The sequence below is a fragment of the Triplophysa dalaica genome, chromosome 18 (assembly GCF_015846415.1).
Source record: "Triplophysa dalaica isolate WHDGS20190420 chromosome 18, ASM1584641v1, whole genome shotgun sequence".
NCBI lineage: Eukaryota > Metazoa > Chordata > Actinopteri > Cypriniformes > Nemacheilidae > Triplophysa > Triplophysa dalaica.
Window position 1 is genome coordinate 8334199 of NC_079559.1, and position 12128 is coordinate 8346326.

The 12128-nt window shown below is 39.9% G+C and overlaps 2 protein-coding genes across 2 annotated transcripts; both read left to right on the forward strand.

The window, feature by feature from the left end:
* Positions 1-59: 59 nt before the first annotated feature.
* Positions 60-4834, forward strand: nkain5 (sodium/potassium transporting ATPase interacting 5). The gene is made up of 6 exons (XM_056773394.1): positions 60-283; positions 2470-2607; positions 2742-2822; positions 2999-3196; positions 3347-3407; positions 3533-4834. The coding sequence occupies exons 1-6, from the start codon at positions 230-232 to the stop codon at positions 3544-3546; spliced, it is 546 nt and encodes a 181-aa protein (XP_056629372.1). The 5' UTR covers positions 60-229; the 3' UTR covers positions 3547-4834.
* A 583-nt stretch (positions 4835-5417) lies between these two features.
* ythdf1 (YTH N6-methyladenosine RNA binding protein F1) lies at positions 5418-11320 on the forward strand. The gene is made up of 6 exons (XM_056773278.1): positions 5418-5794; positions 6389-6413; positions 7059-7138; positions 7455-9098; positions 9586-9630; positions 9785-11320. Exons 1-6 carry the CDS (start codon positions 5768-5770, stop codon positions 9809-9811), a joined length of 1848 nt encoding a protein of 615 aa, XP_056629256.1. The 5' UTR covers positions 5418-5767; the 3' UTR covers positions 9812-11320.
* The last annotated feature ends 808 nt before the right edge of the window (positions 11321-12128 follow it).

The following is a 12128-nucleotide window of genomic DNA, read 5'->3' on the forward strand; positions in this document are numbered from 1 at the left end:
CTATCGTCCCATTTATTTACCCCCGATCTCACCCCTTTTTACCCCCGCCCACCGCTTCATGCATTGTTTTGAACCTCATGCACAATGTACAGCTCGTGCTAATGCACACATCTCATTGTAAAGGCGAAATAATTGTGCAAATATTGAGTAAATATCAAGGATCCTTAATAATGAATCTGTTTGATGTGCAGTTTTGAGTTGCACGAGTATACAGAGAGTGAATCTGGAGATGGGGTGCTGCACGGGGAGGTGTATGTTCATATTCTTCTGCGCAGTTCAGCTGGTAAGACAAGACCGTTCTTTATAGAAATGTTCAAAAACAATAACCTTTTAGTCGCTGTACTTTTGTTTCCCATTGATTTCATCTGTCGGTTATAGAAAAGCTGTTTCCTATAGTTGTATATTAACTTAAAGATGCTTTTCTAAATATGACGTCTCCGAAGTCCGTCATGTCTGCGTGCGTTCGCCATGCAGTATTTTTAATAGTTTGTCTTTTGGATTCGGGTTTTGCGCGTGTGATATGAATAAAACTGCACGTATAGGGCCTAAATGTATGTTTATTTCTGACATTGTTGTGTATGACAGGACACTACCTTTGTGTATTATTTGTCGTCTTTGTTAGTTAAGGTTGGCAGAAGATGCACCTAGTATTTGGTACTTGTGCATAAATGTATTTTTTTTTCTTTCACTTTGTTATTTTGATGTTGGCACAACATATGAACTCCTAAATCTTGTCACTGACGTAAAATTGCATCTTAAAATCATGTATAACAAGTTCGTCAACCTTTTTGTATATTTGCAAGTGTTTTCTGCATTTCTTTATTCTTATCAACTCTGTATTGTGTGTGTTCATCTTTATCACTCTTCATTGATTGCTCTCGGTCTTCCAGTGGTGTGAGTCCGTTTTCTCCTCTCACATGAAGTGTTAGTAATTGGTTTGTAATTGTTGTGTTATCTCAGTTCAATAGTTGCACTGGTGTTCTCCACAGGAGGAAACCCTCTTGCTATGAGCGCCAACAGAGTATGACCTACATCCCTGCTTTTATTCTGTTTAACCACAAAGGAACAGTTCACCCAAAACTGAAAAATCTTTCATGATTTAGCTACTCACCCTCAAGTCCAAACCTGTTTAAATATATTTGTTCTGATGAACACAAAGAAAGGTGTGTTTGTGTATTGTGGTTAACCAAAAAAGAAAGCCTATTTATACAGGTTTTGAACAACTGAGACAGAATTTTCATTTTTTGGTGAACAATCCCTTCAATGGGTTTTTAACTGTAGCCAAAGCTCAGCTTTCTTTGGGTTAGTATAATTTTGATTCCTTTGACTCTTCACTTATGTATCTTTTTTAACATTGATCTAGTATGACATCACAAAAGACTTCATTAAATTATCCATGACCTTTTACCGTCATCTAGTAAATAAATGATGAAGATTCAGTGAGACAGGGCAGAACAGAGGCATTCTGTTATTAGTCATCACACTCCTGCATGTTTGACTTTTGGTTGGCTTAAACAAAATATAGACAAACTGCTTAATTGGTTTCACCAGTTAAATTGACTGCTTCACACATATGTTGTTTTAAAAAAGATACTGTATGTCTAACACAATGTAACAAGGGCTGTCACCCTTGATGTTGTCTATGGCAACAGGTTCTAACACGGTTGCTGCTTGTATAGTTAGTTTAATCATTTAAATAGTTTAAAAAGATGTTAAATTTACCCATACAGATGTTATTACAGACCTTAAGCTTTGGATGTGCATTACTGAAATTGGGAAAAACATCCATGTCGATGAAACATCTCTCAATGTTATTTGGTTATTAAAGACAGCTCATTCAAAAAGCAAAAGCATTGTGACTGATGGAGATGTTTCGTGAATGGTTGATTTGAAGTGGAACCTCTGGGAACAGCTGTTAGAAAGCAGTGGTGTGGCATATAAATAAAGAAGGGGGTTGGATTGTAGGGGGATGGGTGGTTAGTGGCAGAGAGAGGGTTTGTGACTGCTGCAGTAAAGCTTTATAGAGAGCAGAGCAGCATCCCCCACACGCAGTGCCTCCCATCTGAATCATGCATCCCTTTACCGAGCCTCTGACCTCCACGGAGAGCTCTCATCTCTTCCTTTCTCCCTCACTTGTCTGCCTCCCTCTTTTCTTGTTCTCTATCTATCGTTCTCTATTTTTCTGTCACAAGCTTTGTACCCCATTGGCTCTGTTGCCCTGGCAACCCTGAGCGTGTGGAAAAACAGAGGGGGGGTTTCGAGTGTTTCTCTGGGAAAAAGCAATGGGGTCTTCATCATTATTGTGATTGGACCAGCATGGTTTATCTGTGGAAAGCAGGGAAAATGAGGAGTGTGTTGTGTTTTTTTTTTGCTTTTTGGTCATAGATGCAAAGTAGCTGGTGATTTTATTGTGTTTACAGCATGCAGAGAGCTCATTTATCTTTTCCCATTCGTTCTTTCTCTCTTTAGATCGCTGCTGTGGAGAGACAGGTGTTTGATTTTCTAGGTTACCAGTGGGCGCCCATCCTTGTCAACTTCCTGCATGTCATTGTGGTGATATTGGGATTGTTTGGGACAGTCCATTATAAGCCCAGATACATTATTTTGGTGTGTATATAAAAAAATCATAATGGAAGATATATATAAACAAATTTATATATATTTTTGTGTTGTTACAAGAAATAATGTCATTACGTCATATGTGGTTAAACATCATTTGATTCTTCCTTTTTATTTTTTAGTATATAGTCTGGACTGTGTTTTGGGTGATATGGAACATCTTTATCTGTTGCCTTTATCTAGACATCGGAGGCCTCTCTAAGGTAAAGAGTCCCGATAAGTAGGGCTACTTATGTGGGTCAGTCCGGTACTATACTAAGATGCATACATTCATGGCATTTTTATAATTAAATATAATCTGTGATCATTTTTCAGTATTACAGAAATTCTTCAGTCATGATGTTTAGTTTCGTGGCATTTTTGTTCTCTGCTTTCGTAGGACGGTGATTTTATGTCATTGGGGCTTTCCTCTCACCAGACGTGGTGGAAAGACAAGAGTCTGGGCTGCAAGAATATAAACATCCCACACACTAGGTGGCAGCATCTCAACAGTCCTGCTCAAGTCTCTGAGCTGGGTTGCATACTAGAGTATCAATACATTGAGGTCCTGCATAGCGCCCTTCAGTTGTTCCTTTCTGTAAGGCAGTTCTTTCAAATGACACCTAAACTAGCTATTATAAATATGTTATTATGTTTTTTAGAAATATTTATAGACCATACAGAAATTCAGACATACGGTGTTGAACGTGATGTGACTCAATCTGTTGCTTTGTTTGTATTTGTGTAGGCGATGGGATTTGTTTTTGCCTGCTACATCGTCAGCTTCTTCAATGAAGATGAAGACACATGTTTGTAGAATATTTTTTTTTCTACTTTTATGACTTGTGAGAAAGGAAAACACCTTTCTCAATTGATAGATATATTGTTTACGGGTATGTTTCTAAATTTGTATCTGCATTGTGTTTCTTTTCAGATGTGTATAAATGAAAGGGTCCAGCTTTTAGCAACATTACCAGAGAAGGACATTTTCAAGAAAGGTCACCATTTCTCAACAAACAAAGGACACTACATATTTCATTAACAGTACTTCAGACAACAATTATAAACAGTAAGAATAGTATACCACCAAATAAAGGACAAAAAAGCATGAGAGTTCATCTATATGAGATCTTGATGAAACCTGAAAAAACCTTGTACACTTTTGGGGAAAATCTGCAGAATTCTATGAAAATCATGTTTAACCTTTTGAATTGTGCAAAAAGTAGGCCTGGCCTACTCATAGATTGTGTGTTTAATATTTTTCTGATTTAATCTGCTTTCAGATATACCAATGAAATTGTGGAATGCTATTGGTATATCTGAAAGAAGATTAAGTTAGCAACATATTAAACATTCAATCTATAGAGAGGACATAAGATGTGTAGAACTTATGAATAGAGCTTGTTAATTGACATTATGCTTTATTGAATGTTGTGCCATCATGGGAGGATTGCTGCTAGTGCTTTCAATGCAGTTTTTTTTTTTATTAGGAAATATAACTATGGTGTTAAAAAACTCCAATAGCATTACGCAGAGTCGTTCAGGAAAAGCCCATGGTTCTTTTACTTTCAATTTCTCCATATATTAAACAAAAGTAACTGTACATATCAAAACAGTAATAGCAGTGGAGTATTATCCTCCCAAGATGGCGGAGCCGCCACAACATAGGGCGTGACGTCAGCTTCACATTCTCTATAAGGGTGTCCTTATTCTTCACAGTTCTGTGGAGTTCAGAATGAAATGGGTAAATTTCACGTAGCCTGCTCTGTGAACTTTATTTGTGTAAGAGAAAGAAATGGCAGTGAGAATGTCTGCATGTCTTGGTCTGTTGTCTTGTTCACCCAAAGAAAAATGTAACACAAAACCAAACCTCATTTTGTGAGTGTAAATATTTCTACATACTGTTTGGCGATATCAAATCTTGTTCAGTACTTAATTTCATTTTAGTTATGACAAGCCAAATACTTTTTTATAATTTGATGAAAAAAATGTCTCAACACCATTTAGCAGGCCTACGAAAATCGGCATTTTATGAGCCCCCTATGGGTTTTGAAAGGTAATGAAGAAATTCCCAAATGATCCTCGCGTTGTAGTGACACCTAGTGGACACATTATTAAACTGCAAGCGTTTGTGTTTACTTGTGCCCAGAGTAATGATTAAGATCAATAAACATGCCTCGATTATTGTGTATGACTGACTGATGATTATGCAGTAAATGTCCTTCTGTCGGACAAATGTTTTTTTAGGCAAACAAACATCCTATACCACACCTGCCATTCTTTTAACGCTGAAAATGCAAATATACATGACTTACAATAACAAAAAATTACGAACGTTTTCAACACACCATTGTCAGTTGCCCAAGCAAAACTTTACAGTGTTTGAAGAAAAAGACTACAAGTTATGTCGTAAGGCTAAAGTTTCCCATGCGATGAGACATTAGATCACGCATTTGTATTGAATTGATTCCTTAAATAAAAAAATGCAGTACAAATTCTTTAAAATGCGACGTTCTTCATCCAGTTCCTTGCTATTTCTGTACTATCCGTTTAATCGTATAATATTGGTTTAACTGCAAAAAAAACTTTATTTGGGGTACCGAGTTCTGCCAGTGTCGACAGACAAATTCATACTCACAATCCAGGAAGTAAGATAATTGTCAATAAACGCCATCTGATGTAATATTTCAAGGATCAGTAGGAGTTCACATCTAGTTGAAGATCATAATTTTCGCTGCTCTCAGGTTGATGAACTCCGCATGGCCACACGCTCCATCCATGTGGCGTCAGTCCCCTCCGCGCAGATCCCGGATGGAGCGGCCATTGGGCGGAAGTGAACAGAGGTGCACAATAACTGCGGCTGGGAGGAGGAAAAAACATATATACACTTTTAAAAAATTACACACACTGTGTGACAGCGTTGGATTACTTTCAGAAAAACGAAGAGCCTCCGATACAAACAGAAACATCCCGAGGCTGGACTTTTAGTGCCCTCGAGAGGACCTGATCGCCGGAATCAAGTCGTGGAACTTGCTGAAAAAAAGCGCAGTTCTGCCCGCACGGAACCGAGAGGAACCCACGGGCTTCGGGTTTCGCCGAGCACCCTCGCTGCTGCTTCGTTTTCTTTGCAAGACTCTTGCCGAATTTAAAGGGGCTCTCTTGATGAATTATGTCTACCACCAGTATTGACCCACAGGTAGGTTGGAGCGGTAGGGGCCGGTGGAGTGGCACGGCGTCGGTAAGGCCTTTAGGAGGAGCAGGGAATGCGCGTCCAGCCTCTGCCGCTTCTGGGGAGACATTACGGGCATCTAACGTTACTTGCTACAAATAATCGTGATGGCTAACGAGTTAGCATTTTTTCAGTGGTTAAATTAAATCGCGTTTCGTCAGTTAAAACAAGCATTCATGCTCGTAACACGACAGATCGCAAAATGCGCTCTTCTCCAGTGTGCCATCTGAATTAAACTGAATTTCATGCAGAATCTTTCCCGTTAGCTTTCGAGAGTTGTAACCGATATTCGTTCTCGACAAAATCTTTAGCTAACGTGTAATGACTAAACGAGAGTCTTTTTAAGCAGTCGGTTCTATTTAATATGCGAGGGACCTATGATGCGCATTGATTTATTTGTGATACTCTGGAGGAGTCGATATTGCACTTTTAGAATCATTAAATATCTCACGGTTTTACTTTTATTAGGAACTAAGAGTTCCTGTCTGTTTAAATAAATCAAACAAGTTAATATGCTGTCTTGTTTCTCTTTGCATCTCTAATCGCCGGCTGAATGGGAAGACATCCAAAGGGCAAGACGCTAAAGGTAAGTTTGCTTGCAAAGACCACTGTTAGTTGCGTCCCTCTGTATTGCACATGTATTCATAAAGACTTGCAATCAATTGTTGTGCTGTGTTTGTCTGAGGATGCACAACCCACTGAGGCTCATTTTAATATATATTCCATTACTAAAGGGAGAGTGTTTTCCATATCCTGTTGCTTGTAAAATTTGGCCATTCATTCTTTATGCCTTGCATGAAGTCAAGGCTAGGTTGCAGTGGTGCTGGTCATATATCATCCATATGTTATGTGAGCTATACACGTATTTCTATCAATCACCTGATGAGGCCGTACCTCCTCCTGTAGCACATGAGTGCGACTTGGCCTTTTGTAGCATAAACCTTTGCATCTGTGAATGAGTCCCACGTTTTGAGACTGTTAATTTATGATTTTGCGACCGTCTATCTTTTAGCATTGTAGTAGTCAGACAGCACATCTGGTGCATGACTCACAAAATATGACATGGACATTACTGTAATCATGCATTATTCAGTGCAGTTCTTCTGAATAAGTTGAATTTTTGCGTTGGTTTATTGATGCCTTTCAAGCAACGTAGGAAGCCATGGTTGTAGCATGTTTGTTGTCAGATCGAAATCTATGACTAATATTCAAACATGTTTCTTCATTTTAGTGCAAAATGGCTCTCTTCATCAGAAGGAAACAGTCCACGATAATGATTTTGAACCATACCTCACTGGCCAGTCTAACCCGGTGAGAGATGTGTGACTGTGTTTTAGATGTCTGTAACTTTTCAAAAAAACACTCAATACTTTTCCACAAGCTTGGTCGCTTTTGAAATAAAGTGTTATTATGTCACAATGTCTTGCTTAATCTTGTGGTTAAAAAATCTTTATTTAATAAAAATGTTAAAAACATATTTATTATAAAGTACAATAATATTCTATGCATCTATTACATGATATTTATTGAGAATTCAATTGAATAATTGAACATATTTTAAGTTGTCTTTGTGTTGCGTATCTTATGAGTTTTATTCTAACAATCATATTTCTGGTTATCTCCTCAGAATAACAGTTACCAATCCATGACCGACCCATACCTGTCTAGCTACTATGCCCCCTCCATAGGGTTCCCGTACCCCCTCAGTGAAGCTCCATGGTCAACTGGCGGAGACCCACCAATCCCATACCTCGCTCCATATGCACCCCTCAGCAATGGAGACCATCATTTCATGCATGACACTGTGTTCGGACAGCCTGGTGGTCTGGGCAGTAGCATCTATCCCCACCGTTTTAACTTTTTCCCAGAGAACCCTGCGTTTTCTGCCTGGGGTACCAGTGGCTCCCAGGGCCAGCAGACTCAGAGTTCTGCATACGGGGGCAGTTACAGTTACCCGCCCAGTTCTTTAGGAGGCACCCTGGTGCAGGACGGGCAAACAGGCTTCCCCAGTGACACCCTGAACAAGGCACCAGGTATGAACAGTTTGGATCAGGGCATGGTGGGGCTGAAGATTGGAGGTGATGTGACGGGAGGTGGTTCAGGAGTGAAAACGGTGGGGTCGGTGATCGGTGGAGGGCCAGTGGCGGCAGCGGTTGCCACGGGTAACGGTGGAACTCCTATAGGACTTCCACCCTCCAAACCTGCATCCTGGGCTGCCATCGCTAGCAAACCAGCTAAGCCTCAGCAGATGAAAGTAAAAAGTAAGCCAGGGATGCCCATGGCTGGAGGCACCCTTCCCCCACCGCCTATTAAACATAACATGGACATTGGAACTTGGGATAACAAGGGGCCTGTGACTAAAGTGGCCTCCCCACTGCCCCCTCACCACCACCAGCAGCCACCTCTCCACTCCCAGGGTCACCTACCACCTCACCCACATGGGCACCTACATGGGCTCCCACCACCTCAGCACCAAATTCCATCTGCCCAATCACTTGCACAGCAGATGGCAATGCAGGGCCCGCCCCCTCCACAGCCCTATCAGAACCACAACCCTGGTCCTCCCCCTCAAACCCGGTGGGTCGCCCCACGAAACCGTAACACTGGTTACGGTGGGGGTGGCAGCGTGGACAGCAGCGGCTCCTCAGGTGGCGGAGGGGTTGGGAACGGCGGCGGTGGTGGACCACCAGCCTCCGGTACCATTGAGTCGCACCCGGTGCTGGAAAAGCTGCGTGCGGCTCACAGCTACAACCCCAAGGAGTTCGATTGGAACCTGAAAAACGGGCGAGTGTTCATTATTAAGAGTTACTCGGAGGACGACATCCACCGCTCCATCAAGTACTCCATCTGGTGCAGCACGGAACACGGTAACAAACGACTGGATTCTGCCTTTCGCGCCATTAACGGCAAAGGTCCTGTCTATCTGCTGTTCAGCGTCAACGGCAGCGGACACTTCTGCGGCGTGGCAGAGATGCGCTCGCCCGTAGACTATGGCACCAGTGCCGGCGTTTGGGCGCAGGACAAGTGGAAGGGCAAATTCGATGTGGACTGGCTGTTTGTTAAAGACGTACCCAACAGTCAGCTCAGGCACATCCGCCTTGAGAACAATGACAACAAGCCAGTCACCAACTCCCGTGACACGCAGGAGGTGCCTCTGGAAAAAGCGAAGCAGGTGCTTAAGATCATCGCCACCTATAAACACACCACCTCCATCTTCGATGACTTCTCACACTACGAGAAACGGCAAGAGGAGGAAGAGGTTGTTAGAAAGGTAATGTTCAAAACATCTCTGTATATTCAGATCTAGGTCTCTTGGTTATCCTTTTTAATAGTTGTGTGAAAGGTTGAGATTTTTTACGCAGATTTTAAAGTGAAATAATGTATACGTTGAAGGAATAAAGTCCTGTTGATGTATTAGACCTGGTAGAATAGTGGTGAATTTTTGAGGCGTTTAACTAAAGATCTTTGAACAGCATGTAATGGGTTGAGATATTTGTATAAGTTCAATAAAATATTTAAAGATGATTTCATAGATCAGTGCAGATGCTTCATTCGGGATGGTTTATGTGCCTTTGCTATTTTGTGATTCAGTTCACATATTCTTATCTTTGATGTGTCATCCTGTTTGTAGTTTATGGTGGAATTATATTTTTTTTGTTTGAAATCAGATGTTTTTATTATTTGCTAAATGTGTGGTGTAGTTTGAACTGTGCTTAGTTATTAACATTTGTATTTTTCTCTTTGATCTCCACTGACAGACCATAGAGCCCGCTCCTCTGCAGAACCGATCCCGATTGGATCAAGTAAGCTATTTTAATTATTTATTTTTCGATTGTTTGTATGAAATTAAAAGTCAAAGATTTTATCTCACCTTAATTAAGCTTATCTGTATTTTGTGATGGATATAGTTTTGGTTCTGTCTACCGTGAAGTAATCTTCTCTCATTCTCTTTTCCAGGAACGCCAAAACCGAAATAAACAATAGGAGGGTGCCCCTACAGCCGACAAGCAGTTGTTTTAGGACTGACCATTTGAAAATGAAATTTAAAGAGGACACAAGATGAAATTAAAAAAATGAACAATCATTATGTTTTTCTATTTAATTCTGGTGACTTTAGCCAGTGTAAGACTCGAGCCTCAGTGCATCTGGCCTCACCTGCGGGGACTGAAGTCGATTAGCGCCTTTCGAAGTCGCGTCATTGTTTTGATTTTTTTTCCCTTTTCTATCATTTGGTATTGTTTTCATACACCCCCTTTGACCAACCAATATCTGCACAAGTCCTGTTTTGTTTCTTCAGCCCCACCGGTCTCATTGCCCTTCAGAAATGCTTAAGTGAGTGGGTAGTGAATTTCGTGACACGTGTATGTATGTATGTGTGTGTATCAGGGAAAGTTGATGGAGTGTATTTCGGTCGTGTCATATGAAAGGGAGGGGCATCTTCAGCAACAGTAACTAATGGGCCAGTTTTTTGCTTTTTGATGTCGTTGTGTAGATCCAGCGGGTGATTGAATCTATTCGTGGAATGATCTGCAACTGCGTAGAAGGGACAATGAAATGTGTCTTGACATGAGTTGATAATGTTATAAAAATACTATATTTTTGAATTATGTAACACTTGACTTTTTTGTTCAGTGATGAGCCACATGTCACACAGGTTCTTTACTTTTTGTTTTTCCTGCTTGGAGCCTTAACATTTTAAAGCTACGGTGTCATCGAAACCATTTAATAATGGCTGTTCTATACCTCAATTGAAACAGCATTATCAGGGAGAAGACATCCCATGCATCTTTATCCAGGCGAAGTCAACATTGTCACTGGCCGGACTAAAAATGAAAGTAAAACTGATGTTTAAGGTTATTGTTCAGAGTCCAGTGCTCAGACTCTGTTTCCATACTTAACGTTGAAAGAGCAGAAATGTAACTACTTACTGTTCCAGTCCCCGCCCAGCAGAGGTCGCTCTTTCTTTAAGCCAATCCGAGAGATGTAGCAATTCACTGCTTTTATTTGACATCACTTTAGATGCATCACTTTCTGTTCTTTGTCCTTTAACAGATTTAATTTTATCGCTTTTTTCCTCCCCCATGTCCTCAGTATATTGCTAAGCTTTAACGTAGGATCATATAATTATAATAATAACGGAGAACGCCTCAAACGTGTAACCTGAAAATTAATGTTACTGATTTACTGTTAAAAGAAAAAACAAAAAAAAAAAGGATATATGGTTTCTGTGCGTGGTTTTTTAGGACCTGCTTGCTGTTTTGTGTGTTTGTGTGTGAGAGAGGAGGAGTGAGCTGTGTGAGGGTTTCAGATTTCTATAGTCATATAACAAAAGATTCATGAAATATATGAAATACTTAAAATATTAAAAAAAGAATTACAAGACAAACATTTAAGTCACCCCTGAAATGAATATGCATTGTATTGGAAGGTCACTATCTATCACGTTCTTAGATTTGATCATGCTCATTATTAAAATAATATTATATGGTGTAATCGGTGTTTGAAAGTGTTTTTACTGCCTTGTATGTTGAGAGCTGTCTTTATTGTTAATTTACTAATTATTTTTGCACAAAAATGCCCAAAACTACAATTGTGCTGTGTATCACCCACTGACCTACTCACTTCAGCTGAAAGTTTATAATATCTTTTTGGCATAGAAGCCAGATTCGAGACATTGGATAAACAACATCCTCTATTTCAAGAGGATTTTGGGAATATGTTTTTGTTAATTGTGATTATTTCGTAGATCTAAAAAATCATAGAGGTGTTATTGTCTGTGAAAATGTTCAAAATGCCCAATTGATGAAAACTTGTAGAAGCCTAAAGGAGCAAATTATAACAAAGGTGGAAATATTCTCCTCGGAATAATCACCAGTGCTTTATGAATGTTTCCTTTTTTGCCCTGAGTATTTTTTCTAAATTTGTATTCAAATATTTTCTTTGTAATCACTTTTTTTAGGCTGTTTTATTGGTGTGTTGTTTTTAGAAAGAAAATGGAATTGGTTCTTCGTCTTTACCTTTGTTGGGACATTAATTGCAAAGAATAAGCAACATTCCACCACAGGCATTGTTACTGTGAAAGCTAAACACTACTTACAATGTTAACTGTTTTTATGTGCACATCTGACAATTAGGCTGTTGAGATTTAACACAAGTAACTAAAGTGAACGGCCAATGAGAATAGTTTAGTATAAAAGGTATGTGATATGGGGTCTCTGTAACACATGGACTATGATAGGCTGCATATATATTAAGCTAAAGGTCAGATGTTGAATGTCACTGAAACAGCTTGGATTGGAAT